General features: G+C 37.3%; 2 protein-coding genes across 3 annotated transcripts in view; one reads left to right on the top strand and one right to left on the bottom strand.

Moving 5' to 3' along the window:
• LOC105839701 (E3 ubiquitin-protein ligase lubel) overlaps nt 1-23741 on the bottom strand; it is a 296564-nt gene that overhangs the window by 29871 nt on the left and 242952 nt on the right. The window lies entirely within an intron of this gene.
• The window catches only part of LOC105839708 (hillarin), a 52624-nt gene that overhangs the window by 2954 nt on the left and 25929 nt on the right, over nt 1-23741 (top strand). Inside the window, exons 2-3 of one of the 2 annotated variants that reach the window (XM_012686201.3) lie at nt 7274-7742; nt 12484-12769. In XM_012686201.3, coding sequence (XP_012541655.1) covers nt 7399-7742; nt 12484-12769 — 630 coding nt within the window. In that variant the 5' untranslated portion in view covers nt 7274-7398. The remainder of the gene's footprint in view (nt 1-7273; nt 7743-12483; nt 12770-23741) is intronic. The other variant, XM_012686202.3, reaches the window with a different exon arrangement.

Here is a 23741-nt window from a genome sequence, read left to right as displayed (position 1 = left end):
CGCTCTCGCGGTCCCGTCTCGTCTCGACGTACTCTCTAAATTGGAATCTGCGTATTACTCACTGATTTGCTATACTATAACTGTGATCATCCGGTGACTGTTCACCGTATTTTAGTGATTCTGAATAGGGAGTTGATACGATCTCCTAGCAAACCAAAAATAGCGATCTTCTCCAATATCGTACACTGAGAAAAAAATTTCTTTAAATACATTTAAGAAACTCGGTTTCTTATTACAAACAAATATTTTTTACAGCAACAAAACAATGTATGCTAGCAAATAAATATTTTATTTTTTTAAGTAAATCATTTCGTACATTTTTGATTTTGTTCCTCTAAGCAATGATTTAATGACATCAATAGTATCATTATTAAACTGAAATAAATCATTTCTTTGTAATAAGAAAACCGAGTTTCTTAAATGTATTTAAAGAAATTTTTTTCTCAGTGTATAAAACTTTTATTTAAAGAGATAGATGCATGACGTGTTTCAAAAAATATGTATATTTATTTTTCAAAAAAGTAAAATGCGAGATGCATTAAAAAAAGGTATTAAATTTTAAATATCTTAAAAATTTTTTTTTCAAAACGTTATTCTTTAAAACGGTAGCCATACGGTAGCTCAAAGCTGGTTTATCCGATCGAAATAAAAATTTTAAGCAATATTTTAAATAATATTCGGCATCAGAGGCTTTTTCCGATTTTTTAGAAAAACGCAATTTTTAAAACTTAAATACGCGCATAAAAATTTTGCGGTAAATAATATTAAAAATAATTCCCTGTGTGTGATTCGAAAATAACAAGTATAAAGAAACAAATTGCTTACTTTTAATTTCACATAATCTATCGTGATTACCATGCAGATATGCATATATCTGCATAACTGTATCTATCTAGAACGCTATTATTATTTATTTACTTTCATGCTTATTTCAATTTTACATTTTTAATAAAAACATTTCAAAATAAAAATACATTATTAATCCATCTTTTTAATAAAAGTCTTACATAATATTAACCCTTTTCTGATGATTGACTCTTTTGTTCGCTAGGGTCTTGTAATCCCTTAAGAAAAGATATCGAAGTTCGAAGTTAACATCCAAAATTCAAAAGTTCGAAACATCAAAGTTTCAAAATTCTTTCGAAGCTGTCAAAAGTAATGGTAATAACTGATACAGTATTATATAATAAATGTAGCGCGGAAAATAGTAAGGTTTCACCGATTTCCGACTTGGAAGCTACCGAGGCGGATTTTATCGGCGGCAACCCGACGAGGCCTTGCCGATCGCGATTGCGTGGGCACGTGTAGGTGCGATTACGCCATCGGGCTTTTTGTAACGAGCGCCGCGATAAATGACGCGTCGCTCTCTCGATCGGCGATCTCGCCGGAAGACCGTATAAATTTATAAGGGGGCAACGCGCCATTGCGCGACCATCGTATCGGCGGCAGGACGGTCCGTTCCTCCGGCTGCGGAGTTATGCAATTCGCCATAATCGTATACCGCCTCGGTCGCATTCCATTCGAAGTCTCCGCTGTGTACTCGGTGTACGCAAAGCGCCCGACCGTCGCTTGATCGCAGGGACGGATTCAAGCGGAAAGTAAATGGACCGTAGGTCTCTCTTGGATCTCCATCCATTGGATTGAAGAACGACCTTGTTCTTGGGAATATTTTGTCTATTCTTCTAAGAGTAACCCTCAGTTGAGTCACATATGGTACAATCGCGTTAGCGTTCTGCGTCCATTGGACTCGACACAGTTTTTAAACAAATGCAGTTTCTAAACCATCCTAAATGATATTGAAATCCCAAGTGATATTGAAACAAAACAGCTTGTGAATAAACTTTAATGTTTCAAGAACGCGCCAAACATTATTTCAAAGCCCAAATTCAATTAATTTAACCGTTAAAAAATTCTTAATTGTTGATTTTCAAGAATGTCGAAGTAAATTACTAAAGTAGATGTGTATGGGATCCATTGGACTCACAATGATAACCAGGGTTAAACGTGTTCCCTTTAACATTCATTCGCTTCCGGCTGTCGCTCACGGCTTTCGCGCGCCATGTCAACTAGAGACTTCGGAAAAAGATTGTCCTCTTGCGTGCCTGCGGTCGCCCGCGTAAAAGTTCGCCTGCGACGGCGAAATTTATGGGAATTTTACGATTTCCGCACTTTGCCGGCGCGCGCTGAGCACGAAGCGAAATGTGAGCGGCTAATAGGACGCATTTAAAGATTTCCGTTACAGGAGCGAAACGAGCGAGGATCGGCTTGAGCTACGAAGGCCTTAATCGTACGGCATTCCATTACGAAAATTATCGTTTCCGATTGAGTGCCGGCTCTTGGGCGATGACGTGTCGAAAATTGTACGGGGACGAGAGGGATTAATCGACAGGGTCGATTTATCATATTCTATTAGCGGATAACAGGACCTACCACCTGTGCGCGGGTAAACTTGGCGCAAGACGTTGACGCTATCGGGCCACAGTTGCGTCATAATCAATATTACGCATTATTAGTTCCATCGTCGGGACAGTTACGAAGACTAGCTGGATTATATACAACGCGATACGGTGTAGCAAGCATAAACATTAGCCTACCGATGAAGTTCGAGCCGTACATGTGGTAACAGGCCACATCGAGTAGCTGACATAATGAGAATTCGATACCCGGAAACGGACGTGAAAGTAAATTACAAAGGATGAATCCACGTAGACATCCAAGTTATCCTTATGTCAATGGAACGTATATTCAGATTACAGACTTTGTTCATTGATTATATGTGAGTGTTGCGCTTAGAGGTAACTAAAAATTATCTAAACAAAAAAGTATAAATTACAAACGTTTCTTAGATAAGATAAGGATAATGAAAAATAAAATTATATATTGTTTTATCGTATTTAGGAAATTTTAATAAAATATCGCTGTTGGATAAAACTATTTAGAACATATTCATATTTTTATTTAAAATTCTTTCTTTTAAACAAGAGTCCTTTTAATAATTCAATCTAACAAATCATGTTTTTTTTATTTAAATCAATAAATAAAAATAAAAGTTAAAAAATGTAGTAGAAATATATAACTCACATTATAATGATTGATAAAGTTCATGTAAAAGTTTTCGAACTATTTGATTGATGACATTTTTTACATATAGCATTACTATTTTCTAATTAGTGCATTTAAAACATTTATTGTTATCATTTCAAAAAATTCTCCTGTTAATAAACGCAACTTGGAAGTTAAAACCAAGAACAATATTCATACTTTTTGGCATTTAGATAATTTGAAAAAAAATCACTTTTCTTTAAATTTAAAATAAAAATGAAAGTATTATATATATATATATATATATATATATATATATATATATACACATATACCCCAAAAAATGTTTTGCTGATATAAACAGATTTCTTGATATCACAATCAAAATGTATCTTTAATTTTTGTACCTGCTAGAATTTTGGTTGTCACGTATAGAATTTGAAAATTCTACTTTTATCAGCTAGATTGATTAGGTGCAATACATATACATATCCCAGCATTTGCCAATTATTTACCTATCTCGGCTAATTTGACACACATATAATTTTTGTTGCAGTTGCAAGATCATTTTTTTTAGTGTACAGTCGTCATATGTCGTAGGTAAATAACACTTATAACATTACAACAAAAAAAGCTCTTTGTTTATAGTTTAAATATCCTTTTTTCAAAATTTTAACATGTGATATGCTAATAGCATCACTTTGGCTTTTATTACTGCCTTGATACTTTTAGATATACTGGATCTATTTGGTTTACTCTTTAGAAATATAAAATTACTTCTCCTCGTTGCGCTTCATTTCATTACGGGTTTTTACTGCTTTTTATAGTCAACAGGTTATACTATTAAAAGCATGTACATACAAATTTTCACTTTTAAAACGGTTAAAGACCTTTTCTCTTTTACGTTCTAAAAGCATGTAAAGCATTTAAAAAAATATCCCTTGCTTTCTTGCTTCAAAGACAAAAATTATAAAATATTTCTTAAAAAGAAAGAAAGGTCCACTCAAAAAATAATCTTGCAACTTCAACAAAAATTATATGTAAAAATAAGCTGGGATAGATAAATAATTAGCAAATACTGTAATATATACATGTTTTGCACTTAATCTGACAGAAACGGAATTTAGAAATGATGACAACCAACTTTCTAATAGATACAAAAATTAGCGATACATTTTGACTGTGACATCGAGAAATTCGTCTATACCAGTCAAATATATTCTAAAATTTATTCTTTACATTTTATAAAAAACTTTCTAGTACACTTTCTCTGAAAAATTTGTCACAAACTGTTTGAAACGCGTTTTCCTCTCGAGTGGCTCATTTAACCGCGGCTATACATTACCTAATAGCACTTCACTAGATAGCAAAGACAGGAACGTTTCCCGTGGAATGTTCTCGCCGATTGTCGCCGCGTTTAAATATAGAAGTAAGCCTAGTGCGACCTCGTAAATAATCTCTTTTTTTTTTACGACGGTTCTCTGGTGCATCTCTGGATTTTGTCGAGTGTCAATGAACTATCCCAGCAGCGTCGAGAGCCGGTCGTACACACCGTGGCCTCATTTACAAAGAATTAGCTCATACTCTCGCGATGCGAGGGCCGCGATACGCGCGGCCACGGCGTGCGATGTACAAAATGCTTTCTCCCGATATGGCAGCGTGCACCTCTTCGTGCTTGCTGTTCGGAAAGAGGAACTTTCTGATACGTTCCATTGGTACGTCATCATCACCGGGAGTTCGTCTCCACCGCACGCATCGGATTTAATCGGTGGCTATAGGGACAACGTTAGAAGTTACAGCCGCGAAAATAAAAAACGAGGGCGACGACCCCGTCAATTGGCTGCGAAAAACTTAATTCGTTGTTCCGTGAGAAAGAAGGTGAACCGGAGATTAGGCACGTGTCGCGTTTTATGAATGTAATGCTAATAACATGTCGCAAGCACTATTGTCTCGGCCCTCTGTACGAAGAATTTGCCACGAACGTTCCGTGAGCGTTTCCGCGAAGTCGACTGCAGCTTCTAATGGTCGATTAAAATCCGTATTTTGGATTTCTAAAGTTCAATTTAAATTTCATTTCATACACACGTGTAAAAAAATACTGCCAAGAAGAGCGATTACTCAATTTACTTCTTTTGTTCTAATAAATAACAGTTTTCTTTGACAAAAAATACTTTCTATGTAGTTGTTTTAAATTGTAACCAATTTTAGAATATATATTTTAGAAAATTACATTCCGTCAAAGAATATTGTAAATTTTTAGAGATATATTTTTTTAATACATTTGATAATTATGCTAATAAATTTACAATAGATCTGCGGATACGCGTCTGCGAACTTATAAATAAATAAATACATATTTTTTAAAAATTGAAGAGTATATTTTTTGTGTGTACTTATTTTAAATAAATATTACTTGTTTCAAATAAATAAAAAGAATATGTTAAGACCATGATCAAGGAAATATTCTTTAGATAACCGTTATCTAAAAGGAGAAAATGAAAAATTGATTAATCGCTTTTCTTGGCATGAGAATTTTTATTTTTCTGTGCTCTTGTAATATTTCAAACACAGAATGCATGATAATTTATTTATTTTTACTTTACAATGAGTGAATTTTTTCATTTCCTGTTATATAAAAAAAAAGAACGCAGAAATGTGTGTGAGTCAAGTAACGTTGATTATCTAAATGTTTACTCAAAATGTTACCTAGCGTCGAGGGAAAGTCGAGAAATAATTTAGCGTCTATAAAATTTCAGTTCTAAATGATGCTTATTTGATCGCTGGTCGCAATGACGGCAGTATTATAAGAATTTAGAAAGCATTGCGGCCAGATAGATGCAAGAAGTAGTGCGTTCAGCCAATTTAGGTAGATACACTGTGTTTTTCCGTAGCTTGGCTTCGCTAGAGGACAAGATTGACAACTGAGAACTAGTTTCAGAGCAAATAAATTGGAGAAAGAAATCAATTTATGTACCGGTAACAAATCATTTTTATGCAGTGAATCGACCGCGGTATTTGACTCTTATTTGCGCATTCATGTACACTTTTGCGATCGCGTTAGCGCACTTAATAACACCCAATCAGGCTGGTGTGTGAGAAGGAAACACCCGAGATGTTGATTTCGCGGATATTGATATTGAGGCTCGCGATGAAAATTCCATTGAATGCTCGCAGTAGCCGTACGGTACGTGGGAATCTCGCCCGACGTTACCGTAGGCATATCGCTGTCGTTAAACGTGTTGCAATTGCCTCTTTAGTCGCCCACTTCGTGAGCTATTGGCAATGATTAGTTGCAAAATTTCGCAGGAAAGTGTCGGCGGTGCGGGCCCGCCCCGGCGCGCATGCCTTCATTCTCTTAAGAGATCTTAAGACGGATATTATCTTTTAAAACCCTCGTTCGAGCGCGCGTACCAAGGACGTGCTTGGCAACGCATCCAATGCGCCGAATAGAATTAGAAATTCCACGATAAAGCTGCCCCAGCTGCGATAACGGCGCAATTCGGGCTCGCCGGGAAGAAAACGCTCGCTACATTGTCGAATTGGAGCGTAAAACAAGCTACACGCGTTCGCGTGTTGCGAACGCTGAGAAGTCCGCCGGCGTAATTAACAGTTGCAAACTAATTATTGCGTATAACTCCTTCACGTGCGTCTGATTCCCACCTTTCGGCATCTCCCGCATTCATATCCGGTGTATATGCAAAAAGAGATTATTAAACGCACACCAGCGTGTTTTTGCACACAGGTATTTTTGAACCGTGCAAAAAAGTATCGAGTAACAGGTTCAAAGTCTAGGTGGTATAAGAAATATAGAATTGAATGCAACCTTGCAGAACTCGATCCGTTATTTCCGTGGAGATTAGCTAAATATAAAAATTCTCCCGTTTTATATAATTATACCTGTTTCGATCAAAATAATTTTATTCTCAGCGTACGTTGGAGCGAATTCATTCGACGCGCGATTAGAAATTAAATTTCATTCGCGCATAGAGCCCCGTGATTAGGAATCGGGGGTAGATCGATTTGCGACACTTTGTTAAGAAGAAGAAAAAATCAAAGAGAAATTAGAAATGTACGATTGTGCGCGCCAGGCGAGTCATGCGCCTAGATCTCTAAACGGCGTCTAATGCCCGGCTATTCGTCTTGCCGGCTCGGCGCGGCGTCGCCTTGTACTTATCCCGGCGCGGTGAGAGGTAATTTCTCTATTCCCTGATCGAGGCCTTTAATTTCCAAGGTCGCACGCATCAGGAGCGAAGCACTGCGCCGTACGAGACTGCAGCGAGCGGTGATCAGAAGTCGGAGGAGGAGGACTAGGTACCGGCTAGGCGCGATCCTTGTCCCACGGCCCGGGTGTACACCATGTATCGGCCCAACTTCTACGAGAGCACGTGTCTGAGATGCGCTCAGACGGTCTACCAGGTCGACAGAGTCGGTCCCCTGAAGGACTTTACGTTTTTCCACGCGGGCTGCTTCAAGTGCGCGATCTGCGGCACCAAGCTCACCTTGAAGACCTACTACAACAATCAGCACACGATCAACGACAAGGAGGTGTACTGCAGCAGCCACGTGCCCAAGCCTGGGCCCGGGACCCTGGACGGGTCCAGCGTGGGAATCAGGAGCGCCCTCAACGTGCCCAGAAGCGGCTACGTTAACGAGCAGATCAGAGCGGGAGGCGCGTCGCCGCGCGGCGTCTATCCACCATGGTGAGTGCGACTCTATACTCCTTCCTTCTATTAATAACGTCTTTAACAATTTGTACGCACGGGATCTGGTAATCCGTCTTTAAACCCTCCCGTAATACAGTAGTGTAGTATTAAATATTAAAAATTCATGAATGTGATATATCGCGATCTCTTCAAACTTCTGTCGCACGCTTGCGTGCGAGGTGTTACCTCAGCCCTCGTTATCCCGTTTTTTCCTCCCCCCCCCCGACCCGGCCTTGAATAATTAGAAACTTATCGTAGACGGAGATTTAAACGCATTCGCGTCCGTTTGTCACGTCTACCTTATCTGAGTTGTGACATTCCACGTTAAACTGTGACTGTGGACTAGAGTGGACTATCTCTCCCTTTTAACGTTTGACTCAATCCACGAAGGAAGTCGGTAAACAAGTGACAAAGGGGACGCTTGGGGCATTCGAATCGCAATTTCGAAGTGGAATTAATGCCTGACGAGCTCCAGCTGAAGGCCGCGCGTATATTTTTCTTTCGGCGGTCACCGTTATCGCCTGAAAATGTGAAATAATAACTGTATATTTTTAAGAGCCATTCTCTCGTCCCCTCTCGTGTGAATAGCAGGAGTAATTGTGGCGCTTATCCTACACGATAACGAGCCTCGGCGTAATGGCACTTTAAATGCCCCTTTGTGAACGTATCTGTTTTCTTTCGGCAAATAATACTCGCGAGTCATTCAAGTTTGTAGAACGACGCATAGATTTAAATACGTAACGCTCTCCCGAGCCGAGCGTCTCTCATTTGAATCGTAAATGGACGCGAAGCTGCACGGGCTCTCCTCACCTCAATTTTCCATTAAAGAACAATGCGATACTTTGTAACACGTGCCATCGTTCTCTCGCGTGTCACTGTCTGTATTCTAATTTCGTCGATTAGCAAAGGTAATCTCGCGGGAAAGTGTCGGCCACCGCTAGTAGTTTCCACGAAGATCTCTCTTATCTCCACTTCGAAACCGAAGCTTCCCTTTGCGCGCGTAATACACAAGCGACACACGCAGGACACAATTTTTCAATCGCCTTTCGACGACGCCGAGGGACGCGCCGAGGGCACGCTCCGTAGAATTTACGTCGAATTTCTCCACTTTCCCTTCGCCGCCGATCGAGATCGAACGCTAGCTGCTGGAAATAATGGCCCGACGTCTCTCGAAATCGCGAGTTTCGCGGGAAATACGTACAAGTAATAACTAACACGCTTCGCTTAAATTTCTTCATGGCCTTGGTAAGCCATTGTTCAATCTGCAATTCAATTGATGGAAAATTGTACTTTACGAAAACCATTTCCTGAAATTGTCGGACCGGAGATGTCTGGAGATGGCGTAACACATCAGTTGGAAACCAGTGGCTAATTCGACGTTTGTTATTATAGATACTTTTTGAAAATTATTCATGTACACGGACAGTTCTGAAGAGGTCTCGTCTCTCGCCACACGTTTCACGAGAGATTTGCCAGCGGGTGCCAGGATAATTGCCCGAGGCAGGCAGTTTCACGAAAATTATTAGTCATACATACATATGCATTCCTTGACTCTGTGTCATCTCTCACGGTCTTCTGCTCTCTGGACGCCTCGCTCCACCGTTATGTAACAAGACTACTTTGGCCTTAATCCGACGAAGACTTCTGGAATGAAGTCTTGATGGCCGACAGTTTTGTGTACAAATGCTGCACTTGATCTTTGACCTAAATTCTAATGAGCGCTTGAGCTCCTTTCTACAGAGACCGTATTAAATGATCGTAGTGATTGTAAAAGTCTTATTAGATTCTGTCAAGTCCTACGAGAATCCGTCAACGAGATTACAGGAATCGGATTTCGGCAAAGAGGGGAAACCGATAATTTTCATAGACATGAGAAGGAATCGAAATATTTAGCTTGGTGTCTTGCTACCACGAGAGAAACACACACACACTCTCTCTCTCTCTCTCTCTCTCTCGAAGGACCAAGTTCTACATGTTTGTAAAGCCAGCAGAGTCAATATGAAGTCAGTATGTCAATATAGGACCGAGGAATCCCTTGCGTTCTTGTAATAAGAAAAATATTTCCAAAACAGCAAAGAGAGAGAGAGAGAGAGAGAGAGAGAGAGGAGAGAGAGAGAGAGAAACGTCCGAATAAATCTCTGACGCAAATAACGGATTGCATTTTGCGCTATCAGGAAAAAAATTAATTTGATCTCAGTGTGTCAGCATTGTGTATTAAGAAATCGCGATCGCGAGATTTGATTAAAGGTAAGTATCGCGATATTGCGAGAAGTGCACCACGCCATATCATCATACAATCGCATAATCCGCCATATCCGCGCGTTATTATTGCAATCTGGTTTCTCCTAGAAACGAACGAACGCATGCTCGAGGCGCATATATTCGCGTTTAAAAGGCAGTCGCGGTCACCGCGTATCGCCGTCACCGCCGCGATTGGAGCTATTGGTATTTCAATCGCCGGCCCGGCCTGTCGCCTGTTTTTAACGTCTCTCAACGCGACGTCGCGCACGCACGCGCGCGTTTTGTGTGCCTTTTTATGGCCACCGCCTCGCAAAAGTCGTACGCTCGCGCCTACATGCATGCGTTACACACAGAGTTTCTCGACGTGGCTTTCCTTTGAGTTCTCCTTACTTAACTTTCGAGTCTTTTATTATATTAATAGATTTTCTACGTGTAATTACGTGTTTATTCAATTTGTTAATTATTCAATTATCCGAGAGATCCGATAATTAAAAAAAAAAAAACAATCTTTGCTAAAAATTATTGGCAACAATAATGTTCTGCGATTGTATTAGTACTGTGAAAAAGATTATGTTGCAATGTGTCTCAATGCTGGTAAATTACATTTGCTAGAAATGTGACATCAAGAATGACAGAAAAAGTTAGCATTATTTAAGTTATTTGCAGTATTATTTTGTCAGCAAAAATAATGCATACGATTCTAATGTATGTATTTCGAAAAGGGAAAAAATAGTAGATGGTATAAAAAATATTCGAAATTTTACATAAATGTAGAAATATTTTTTTCTCTACCATTTTTCTTCGCAAATATTTTTTTAAGCTCGTTTTTACTGTGACAAAATATCACTGCAAACAATTCAAATAGCATCAATTTTTTTTTTAACAGGTAGCTTGACATCACCTTTCCATATACCAATTTACAGTGCAATACCTGCCAATGTTGATGCATGTAATAAAAGCAACGCCAAAAAGGATCAGAACTTTTGCACATTGACCCAATTTTTCTTTCTTTAAAATCTAAATTCGTATAATAAGCCGCAGACACAGCAAAGATACAGTTTTCATTACTTTTAATTTTTACATTATTTCATCTTTTACATTTTACTTTTTCCACTCACAAGCTCCTTAGAGATCCTCTTTAGAGGCCCGTTTAGCCGGCGATTACTGACCCGACCGTTTGGAGAATCCGATACTGTTTCTTGTGCCCATCTTTTGCCATTCTCCTGGGAGCTTGATAATCACTGTGTGTGTGTGTGTATGTGTGAGAGAGAGAGAACGAGAGTGCGGTAAAAGGCAGGTACGAGGAGAAAAGGAGAAAAGGAGAGGAGCCATGCGCTCCGCTCGCGCGAGTGAATGAACTCACGGTGGAACGAGCGAGAGAAAGAGATACGTAACACACATTCATTTAAGCGATACACACTAAATTCTCACGAGCGCAGGCGACTATCGCGCCCGCGGTGAGATTCTTATTTATTGCAACTCGTTGAGCTTAACCGCGACGCTAATTGCAACGCGACTCGCGTAATTGCGTCTGTTACGCGTATTATAGCAGTTATCCGGAATTATGGGTCAAATTCCCCTCCGCGCGCGCGAGCGAGAGAGGGTTGAGGAGGTGAAGCGATTGTGTTGCGGATATGTGGGTTAACGTAATCCATCGACCCGGATTCTTCGCCGGCATCGTCGTGTAACGAGCGACGTTCGCGCAGGTATCAAGGACACCGCGTTACCTTACGCGAGTGTCGTTCGCTTTTATTCCGTTATCACGCCGGCAATTCGTAATCCCCGCGTGGCACGTATGTACGTGAAATTCTTACTCATTCACGCTCCCGTTCAAAAGAAAGAAAGTTGATCTCCCGAAGAATCTGCCGAAGTTCGCAACTTTGCAACGTCGCGGATTAACTTGCAAAGGAGCTAATACGGTTTGCATGAAAATTGCTACCCTGGGGATTTCTGGGAATTTTTCCACCCGCCAACTTTTGGAGTACAGGGAGGAAGATCGTCCCCGCCTCAAAAACTGACAGATCTAATGCGACAGCTTGTATTAAAAAATCAACTAAGAATTTTGTTCGAAATTCTTTTGCAAGCTTTCTAACCCATTTTTTTTAATTCGAAAATTGTAATCCGAGATCAATAACTTTCCACAAGTACGAATCTCTGTGAAGCCCGAAAGAAATCTTTCTCAAGACGTTTTGTCCTCCAGCGAGGAACGTGTAGCCTTACTCTTCTTTTATCATTAGCATTTTCAGTTCAATCTTTCTGTCGAGCGACCTTTTTTCCAATTATCCTACGCTACTTCTACAAACTCGGACACGACGACCAGGAGTACTAAACCTGGGAGTAGTAATCTCATTACTCGCGATAATGTGGAAGAGTTTAGCACTTAGCGTTATCGCCTCTCGATATCCCCGGAGACGACCTCACCGAGAGGTGTTGGTCCCCGTGCTCGGTGAATCCCCTCGCAGCCCCTTGAAGACCCGTGTGCACCCTTCTGTTGCAGTTACGATAATGTAGACTCGCCTAATTATGCCAGGCACCTGAACGGGCACGGCTCACCGCCAGCTAACTCGTCCCAGCGCGATGGCATCCACGGCGGCATCGGCACCGGCACCGGTACCGGAACCGGCGGCGCCTCCTCGCCGTACAATCACAATTATTCGGGAGATGGCAGCTATCAGTACGGCAGGTTCGACGCGAGCGCCCTGCACATCGCCCATGCGCTCAAGCAGACCGAGCTACAGAAGGGCTACAGCAAGGCCCGCGAGAAACCCATCGATTATTATCTGGTGAGTCACCCTAGTTGGTCGGTCACACCGCGGTTGATGTAATGATCGTTCACTCGTCATGGTCGTCGCCGTATAAGGACGAGAGTATTACTATTCCGATGCGCGCGCCCGCGCGCGTGGCACGCGGGTCGGCTAAACGGCGAGATTGCGTCTGTTGCGAACACGCAATTTCCGCCTGGAGAGCCGGAAAAACCGTTCTCCTCCGCGGGGATCGCAACTCAGCATCTTCGAACGGAGACACGGCGATGGATTCGCACGGAGGTTGCTGCGTACGCTCCGCGCGGAGCAGTCTGCACCAGCGGCGGCAGAGTCCGCCGGAGGGGGGGTCTGCGAAAATAATCGTTAATTAATAACGCGAATTAGCAATGATAATTTCGGTGTGCATATAGGGAGGCGAACAATGGCGATGTGATAATTGACTTTTTGCGCGCGTATGCCGCCCGCTGGTGTTATTAGCTTCTTCCTGAAATGAGAGCAAGGGGCAGGGGGAGACGCATTGTGTGCACGAGCGAAAATACGCACAATGGGCTGCCCCAGCTACTTCCGTAATGGTAATAAAATCCAGATCAATGGCATGCGGTTGCAACCGTTCGTCGGATTTTTTTTTTTACAAGATCCGCGTTTAACGCCAAAGTCGCCAGCGAACGTCTCTCGGTCAATTTGTACAAACATTAATTCGTTATTCTTAATAAACTCGATAGTCACGTTAAATAAATGTAAAATGTTACGTTGTATTGCAATTTTATATATTGTATTTTTAAGTTAAAAAAACCAAATAATACAGATAATTGCATTAATAAACTTTTGTGCCAAAATCACGTTAAAGGAGAAGTTAGTATTATCGGCAGCCCTCGATTTACATTTTGTATTATACAATAATTTCGCGTTAATAATCAATATTTGAAAACTTAACGAAGCAAAAGGCTTCTAGAAATCCTCATACAGATAAACTTGTAAATATTCTGCATATGCAAATGACCCGCGTTAAAGGAAAAGAAAAGGAAAACATAGCCTACTGTACCAGTTTTGAAATCCAATTTCTCATATTTACTTTTGATTATGTTGGAAGACAACAATTATTGAAAAATATATAAAATAGTATAAAACTTATAGTTATAAAAACTGCTATACCACTTGGTAGAAGATATTTTTTAGTTTACATTTGCTTTTTAAATTTTGTTTTTAGTTTTTAAAAAATACTGGAAAAACAAAGCATAGTATAGTATGCCAGTGTTAATAATCTCTAATAAATTTCGTTCATTTTGTATGAACGAATTAGCGACATAATTTCCGTGAATAATAGCTAAACAAATGATTCTGTAAGTAATTACTAGAATTCATCAACAGATGTTGGATTGAAAGGAAAGTAGTGGCGGTTTAGCTCAAAATTTATTTATTATATTAAAAGAACTACTTTTATCAGTAATGTAACGCCCGTTGTTTTCTATAATTCTCCTATGCTATTTTTCGGGCAGTTATTGTACATAATTTTTTTTTGCACACAGAACTAGACCGTTTCGATCTCGACGATGATAGAAAATTAGTTCAAAGAATACAACAAGTTATTTTCCTTCCAAATCGATATTATAAATTATCATAATATCTGCAAATACCATAATACAATTTTCTCCTGCAACACAGGAAAAAATATATCCTCTTACGATGGATTAATCGAGAGGAAATCTCGCGAAGCGCGCAAACGGCCACGCACGACCGAACCTCCAACATTTCCCGGCTTCGGTGAATCCGCCGCGGGACATCCGACCGCGGATTTCCGAATTTCCGATCGGCGGGAACACTTGCGTTCCGGCACTACATATCGCCGCGAGTCTCGCCGTCGCCGTGACTCCCATACGCGAATAATCCGTCCGAGTGCGACGCGGGCCGCATACATCAGGAATGCGGCGGGCGAGAGAACGGACCTCACATGAAAATGAGATTACCGCTTTTCCCATCCGCGGCCGGCGGTAATAAGGCCGAGCCGCTAGTCGCTCCACTATCGTCGGCGATGCGGCGTTTTCTCCCCAATGCGCTTTCGCGCTTTCAGATCGCCGCCGGTCGATCGACCGATCCTTATTTATGTGATTAAACACCGGCCGCCGGCCTATCTATGGCGTTTACGCGAACGAAAGCCGCGGCGTGGGAGCATCGGCCGACGACGAGACGCGACTCTCGATTCTCTCCGTCGTCTTACGAAAATTTACGAGACGGCATTAGGCGATGCCGCGATGACGAATAACGCGCGCGGGCGGTAGCGAGCTGGGGGATCGTTAGGCCGCGAGACAATCGCGATTTTTCCTCCCGGGAATAATCGACGGGCGTGATTTATCCGGTATTTGTACCCGGGTATCGCCGTATCGCCCTCCTACACTCTTGCATTCGCTGTCGACGACATAGTCGAACGAACTCCAGGCGCTCTCTGCCCACGCGCGCTGCCGACGATCATCAGATAGTTCGCTTTCAGATAGATCGGATACATGGTGACGTATTTCCGAGTAAATGGGTCTCCTCTCGCGTATGCCGTCATACGCGACCGACGATAGGTTTAATTGGCGAAAACAGCCCCGGGAATCTCGGGAACGTCTGGGGACGCGTAACAGATCGCTGCGCGTGACTGTGATCGAACGACCCCGCAATTACTCCGATACGTCAGCCTCCGTCGCGAGTCGTGCAAATAAGAACCGTACGATAGAAGACTGGTATGGGGATCTGGAATGAGCGCGGGGAGCGATAGCACGCAGCGGATACGCGTTTGGCGTCTCGATTCAAAGTGAAAAGTCATTCCGTACAATTTTTCAGAGCGAGTCGAGAGGGAATTATCTCGGTGATTCTCGAGACTTCTCGGCGGTAAAGAGTAGAGGTGTGCGCAGTCTGAATTTAAATCGAATCTGAAAGAATTCGAACGGTTCGAGATCTTCGAGTCTCCGATGATTCGATCATCTATTTTGATTACTTCATTTACAGCTCTTGCGCGACCAATTTTGTATGCCTAATATAATACACTAGACCACAACATTGCGCGCGCTTCGCGCGCGCCACTTAGCATTTTTATATTGAACATTGCACTTTTTTTTCTTCTGTAATATTACTCTCACACACTTTATCATATTTAATGCCCTTCTCTATCTCACGCTCTTTCTCCCACTCTCTAAATTATTAATTATAATGTTAATGATATTAATTATATTATTTTCATATTGTTCAATATTACTCTTACACTTTACTTTCTTATTTAATCCTCTTCTTTATCTCTCACGCTCTCCCACTCTCCTCCCTCCACCCCTCTCTCACTCACTAAACACAAATTAGTGATTATATTATATTTTCATGTTTCTTAATATCACTCTTACATACTTTATCTCCATACTTAATCCCCTTTAAATAAATTAAAAATTATAATATATTATATGTAATGTTACCTGTTAATTTTCAATCAATTTTCAAAACTTTCACTTTCTGGCGAACTCTTTAGAAAATTATCGTACGCGTCCGGAACTATAGGAAAACTGTGTTAAAATAAATAGAATTCTCGATATTCGATTAGCATTTCCCGTCAACCCTCAAAATTCAAGTTTTCCGGAAAATATAATTGTTTAAAAAATGTTTTAATTAATTATATCACCTGAATTCTATAGCAAATTATTGTACGCGTCCGGAACTATGTGAGAATTACGTTAAAATAAATAGATCAGTCGATATTTGATTAGCATTTCAAGTCTAGCTTTAAAAATTCAAGTTTTCCGGGCAAAATAATTGTTTAAAAAATGTTTTTATTAATTATAACACCGTAACTTTCCAAAAACTATTGTACGCGTCCAGAACTATATGAAAACTGCGTTAAAATAAATAAAACTGTTGATATTCGATTTGCATTTCACGTCTAGCCCTCAAAATTCAAGTTTTTCGGGCAAAATAATTGTTTAAAAAATGTTTTAATTAATTATATCACCTGAATTCTATAGCAAATTATTGTACGCGTCCGGAACTATGTGAGAATTACGTTAAAATAAATAAAACTGTCGATATTCGATTAGCATTTCACGTCTAGTCCTCAAAAATCAAGTTGTCCGGGAAAAATAACTGTTTAAACAATGTTTTAATTAATTAAAACACCGTATCTTTTTAAAAAACTATTGTACGCGTCCAAAACTATATGAAAAATGCGTTTAAATAAATAGAACTGTTGATATTCGATTAGCATTTCACGTCTAGCTCTCAAAATTCAAGTTTTTCGGGTGAAATAATTGTTTAAAAAATGTTTTAATTAATTATATTACCGGAACTCTTTAGAAACTTATTGTACGCGTCCGGAACTATATGAGAATTGCGTTAAAATAAATAGAACTGTCGATATTTGAACAGCATCTCACCTTTAGCCCTCAAAAGTCAAGTTTTTCGGGCAAAATAATTGTTTAAAAAATGTTCTAATTAATTATTTCACCTGAACTTTATAAAAACATATTGTACGCGTCCCGAACTATATGAGAATTACGTTCAAATAAATAGATCTGTCGATATTCGATTAGCACTTGTCGTGTAGCCTTAGAAATTCAAGTTTTTCGGTCAAAATAATTGTTTAAAAAATGTTCTAATTAATTATATCACCAGAACTTTACAGAAACATATTGTACGCGTCCCGAACTATATGAGAATTACGTTAAAATAAATAGATCTGTCGATATTCAAATAGCACTTGACGTGTAGCCTTAGAAATTCAAGTTTTTCGGGCAAAATAATTGTTTAAAAAATGTTCTAATTAATTATATCACCTGAACTTTATAGAAACATATTGTACGCGTCCCGAACTATATGAGAATTACGTTAAAATAATTAGATCTGTCGATATTCGATTAGCACTTGTCGTGTAGCCTTAGAAATTCAAGTTTTTCAAGCAAAATAATTGTTTAAAAAATGTTTTAATTAATTATATCACCTGAACTTTATAGAAACATATTGTAAGCGTCCCGAACTTTATGAGAATTACGTTAAAATAAATAGATCTGTCGATATTCAAATAGCACTTGACGTGTAGCCTTAGAAATTCAAGTTTTTCGGGCAAAATAATTGTTTAAAAAATGTTCTAATTAATTATATCACCGGAACTTTATAGAAACATATTGTACGCGTCCCGAAATATATGAGAATTACGTTAAAATAATTAGATCTGTCGATATTCGATTAGCACTTGTCGTGTAGCCTTAGAAATTCAAGTTTTTCAAGCAAAATAATTGTTTAAAAAATGTTCTAATTAATTATATCACCGGAACTTTACAGAAACATATTGTACGCGTCCCGAACTATATGAGAATTACGTTAAAATAAATAGATCTGTCGATATTCAAATAGCACTTGACGTGTAGCCTTAGATGTTCAAGTTTTTCAGGCAAAATAATTGTTTAAAAAATGTTCTAATTAATTATATCACCTGAATTTTATACAAACATATTGTACGCGTCCCGAACTATATGAGAATTACGTTAAAATAATTAGATCTGTCGATATTCGATTAGCACTTGTCGTGTAGCCTTAGAAATTCAAGTTTTTCAAGCAAAACAATTGTTTAAAAAATGTTCTAATTAATTATATCACCGGAACTTTACAGAAATATATTGTATGCGTCCCGAACTATATGAGAATTATGTTCAAATAAATAGATCTGTCAATATTCGATTAGCACTTGTCGTGTAGCCTTAGAAATTCAAGTTTTTCAAGCAAAATAATTGTTTAAAAAATGTTTTAATTAATTATATCACCGGAACTTTATAGAAACATATTGTACGCGTTCCGAACTATATGAGAATTACGTTAAAATAAATAGATCTGTCGATATTCGATTAGCACTTGTCGTGTAGCCTTAAAAATTCAAGTTTTTCGGGCAAAATAATTGTTTAAAAAATGTTCTAATTAATTATATCACCTGAACATTATAGAAACATATTGTACGCGTCCCGAACTATATGAGAATTACGTTAAAATAATTAGATCTGTCGATATTCGATTAGCACTTGTCGTGTAGCCTTAGAAATTTAAGTTTTTCGGGCAAAATAATTGTTTAAAAAATGTTCTAATTAATTATATCACCGGAACTTTACAGAAACATATTGTACGCGTCACGAACTATATGAGAATTACGTTAAAATAATTAGATCTGTCGATATTCGATTAGCACTTGTCGTGTAGCCTTAGAAATTCAAGTTTTTCAAGCATAATAATTGTTTAAAAAATGTTCTAATTAATTATATCACCGGAACTTTATAGAAACATATTGTACGCGTCCCGAACTATATGAGAATTACGTTAAAATAATTAGATCTGTCGATATTCGATTAGCACTTGTCGTGTAGCCTTAAAAATTCAAGTTTTTCATAATAATAATTGTTTAAAAAATGTTCTAATTAATTATATCACCGGAACTTTATAGAAACATATTGTACGCGTCCCGAACTATATGAGAATTACGTTAAAATAAATAGATCTGTCAATATTCAAATAGCACTTGACGTGTAGCCTTAGAAATTCAAGTTTTTCGGGCAAAATAATTGTTTAAAAAAATGTTCTAATTAATTATATCACCTGAATTTTATACAAACATATTGTACGCGTCCCGAACTATATGAGAATTACGTTAAAATAATTAGATCTGTCAATATTCGATTAGCACTTGTCGTGTAGCCTTAGAAATTCAAGTTTTTCAAGCAAAATAATTGTTTAAAAAATGTTCTAATTAATTATATCACCTAAACTTTATAGAAACATATTGTACGCGTCCCGAACTATATGAGAATTACGTTAAAATACATAGATCTGTCGATATTCGATTAGCACTTGTCGTGTAGCCTCAAAAATTCAAGTTTTTTGGGCAAAATAATTGTTTAAAAAATGTTTTAATTAATTATATCACCTGAACTTTATAGAAACATATTGTAAGCGTCCCGAACTATATGAGAATTACGTTAAAATAAATAGATCTGTCGATATTCGATTAGCACTTGTCGTGTAGCCTCAAAAATTCAAGTTTTTCAAGCATAATAATTGTTTAAAAAATGTTCTAATTAATTATATCACCAGAACTTTACAGAAACATATTGTACGCGTCCCGAACTATATGAGAATTACGTTCAAATAAATAGATCTGTCGATATTCAAATAGCACTTGACGTGTAGCCTTAGAAATTCAAGTTTTTCGGGCAAAATAATTGTTTAAAAAATGTTTTAATTAATTATATCACCTGAACTTTATAGAAACATATTGTACGCGTCCCGAACTATATGAGAATTACGTTAAAATAAATGGATCTGTCGATATTCAAATAGCACTTGACGTGTAGCCTTAGAAATTCAAGTTTTTCGGGCAAAATAATTGTTTAAAAAATGTTCTAATTAATTATATCACCTGAACTTTATAGAAACATATTGTACGCGTCCCGAACTATATGAGAATTACGTTAAAATAATTAGATCTGTCGATATTCGATTAGCACTTGTCGTGTAGCCTTAGAAATTCAAGTTTTTCGGGCAAAATAATTGTTTAAAAAATGTTCTAATTAATTATATCACCTGAACTTTATAGAAACATATTGTACGCGTCCCGAACTATATGAGAATTACGTTAAAATAATTAGATCTGTCGATATTCGATTAGCACTTGTCGTGTAGCCTCAAAAATTCAAGTTTTTTGGGCAAAATAATTGTTTAAAAAAATGTTTTAATTAATTATATCACCTGAACTTTATAGAAACATATTGTAAGCGTCCCGAACTATATGAGAATTACGTTAAAATAAATAGATCTGTCGATATTCGATTAGCACTTGTCGTGTAGCCTCAAAAATTCAAGTTTTTCAAGCATAATAATTGTTTAAAAAATGTTCTAATTAATTATATCACCAGAACTTTACAGAAACATATTGTACGCGTCCCGAACTATATGAGAATTATGTTCAAATAAATAGATCTGTCGATGTTCAAATAGCACTTGACGTGTAGCCTTAGAAATTCAAATTTTTCGGGCAAAATAATTGTTTAAAAAATGTTTTAATTAATTATATCACCTGAACTTTATAGAAACATATTGTACGCGTCCCGAACTATATGAGAATTACGTTAAAATAAATGGATCTGTCGATATTCAAATAGCACTTGACGTGTAGCCTTAGAAATTCAAGTTTTTCGGGCAAAATAATTGTTTAAAAAATGTTCTAATAAATTATATCACCGGAACTTTATAGAAACATATTGTACGCGTCCCGAACTATATGAGAATTACGTTAAAATAAATAGATCTGTCGATATTCAAATAGCACTTGACGTGTAGCCTTAGAAATTCAAGTTTTTCGGGCAAAATAATTGTTTAAAAAATGTTCTAATTAATTATATCACCTGAATTTTATACAAACATATTGTACGCGTCCCGAACTATATGAGAATTACGTTAAAATAATTAGATCTGTCGATATTCGATTAGCACTTGTCGTGTAGCCTTAGAAATTCAAGTTTTTCAAGCAAAATAATTGTTTAAAAAATGTTCTAATTAATTATATCACCTAAACTTTATAGAAACATATTGTACGCGTCCCGAACTATATGAGAATTACGTTAAAATACATAGATCTGTCGATATTCGATTAGCACTTGTCGTGTAGCCTCAAAAATTCAAGTTTTTTGGGCAAAATAATTGTTTAAAAAATGTTTAATTAATTATATCACCTGAACTTTATAGAAACATATTGTACGCGTCCCGAACTATATGAGAATTACGTTAAAATAAATAGATCTGTCGATATTCGATTAGCACTTGTCGTGTAGCCTCAAAAATTCAAGTTTTTCAAGCATAATAATTGTTTAAAAAATGTTCTAATTAATTATATCACCAGAACTTTACAGAAACATATTGTACGCGTCCCGAACTATATGAGAATTACGTTCAAATAAATAGATCTGTCGATATTCAAATAGCACTTGACGTGTAGCCTTAGAAATTCAAGTTTTTCGGGCAAAATAATTGTTTAAAAAAATGTTTTAATTAATTATATCACCTGAACTTTATAGAAACATATTGTACGCGTCCCGAACTATATGAGAATTACGTTAAAATAAATGGATCTGTCGATATTCAAATAGCACTTGACGTGTAGCCTTAGAAATTCAAGTTTTTCGGGCAAAATAATTGTTTAAAAAATGTTCTAATTAATTATATCACCTGAACTTTATAGAAACATATTGTACGCGTCCCGAACTATATGAGAATTACGTTAAAATAATTAGATCTGTCGATATTCGATTAGCACTTGTCGTGTAGCCTTAGAAATTCAAGTTTTTCGGGCAAAATAATTGTTTAAAAAATGTTCTAATTAATTATATCACCTGAACTTTATAGAAACATATTGTACGCGTCCCGAACTATATGAGAATTACGTTAAAATAATTAGATCTGTCGATATTCGATTAGCACTTGTCGTGTAGCCTCAAAAATTCAAGTTTTTTGGGCAAAATAATTGTTTAAAAAATGTTTTAATTAATTATATCACCTGAACTTTATAGAAACATATTGTAAGCGTCCCGAACTATATGAGAATTACGTTAAAATAAATAGATCTGTCGATATTCGATTAGCACTTGTCGTGTAGCCTCAAAAATTCAAGTTTTTCAAGCATAATAATTGTTTAAAAAATGTTCTAATTAATTATATCACCAGAACTTTACAGAAACATATTGTACGCGTCCCGAACTATATGAGAATTATGTTCAAATAAATAGATCTGTCGATATTCAAATAGCACTTGACGTGTAGCCTTAGAAATTCAAGTTTTTCGGGCAAAATAATTGTTTAAAAAAATGTTTTAATTAATTATATCACCTGAACTTTATAGAAACATATTGTACGCGTCCGAACTATATGAGAATTACGTTAAAATAATGGATCTGTCGATATTCAAATAGCACTTGACGTGTAGCCTTAGAAATTCAAGTTTTTCGGGCAAAATAATTGTTTAAAAAATGTTCTAATAAATTATATCACCGGAACTTTATAGAAACATATTGTACGCGTCCCGAACTATATGAGAATTACGTTAAAATAAATAGATCTGTCGATATTCAAATAGCACTTGACGTGTAGCCTTAGAAATTCAAGTTTTTCGGGCAAAATAATTGTTTAAAAATGTTCTAATTAATTATATCACCTGAATTTTATACAAACATATTGTACGCGTCCCGAACTATATGAGAATTACGTTAAAATAATTAAGATCTGTCGATATTCGATTAGCACTTGTCGTGTAGCCTTAGAATTCAAGTTTTTCAAGCAAAATAATTGTTTAAAAAAATGTTCTAATTAATTATATCACCTAAACTTTATAGAAACATATTGTACCGCGTCCCGAACTATATGAGAATTACGTTAAAATACATAGATCTGTCGATATTCGATTAGCACTTGTCGTGTAGCCTCAAAATTCAAGTTTTTTTGGGCAAAATAATTGGTTTTAAAAAATGTTTTAATTAATTTATATCAACATGAACTTTATAGAAAAGAAATATTGTACGCGTCCCGAACTATATGAGAATTACGTTTAAAAAATAGATCTGTCGATATTCGTAGCACTTGTCGTGTAGCCTCAAAAATTCAAGTTTTTCAAGCATAATAATTGTTTAAAAAATGTTTTCTAATTAATTATATCACCGGAACTTACAGAAACATATTGTACGCGTCCCGAACTATATGAGAATACGTTCAAATAACTAGATCTGTCGATATTCAAATAGCACTTGACGTTGTGTAGCCTTAGAAATTCAAGTTTTTCGGGCAAAAAATTGTTTAAAAAATGTTTAATTAATTATATCACCTGAACTTATATAGAAACATATTGTACGCGTCCCGAACTATATGGAATTACGTTAAAATAAAGATCTGTCGATATTCAATAGCACTTGACGTGTAGCCTTAGAAATTCAAGTTTTTCGGGCAAAATAAT

This window comes from Monomorium pharaonis, chromosome 3 (genome assembly GCF_013373865.1).
Source record: "Monomorium pharaonis isolate MP-MQ-018 chromosome 3, ASM1337386v2, whole genome shotgun sequence".
Classification (NCBI taxonomy): Eukaryota; Metazoa; Arthropoda; class Insecta; order Hymenoptera; family Formicidae; genus Monomorium; species Monomorium pharaonis.
The sequence above is the reverse complement of the archived record's forward strand: the minus strand, read 5'-3'. Positions and strand labels throughout refer to the sequence as shown.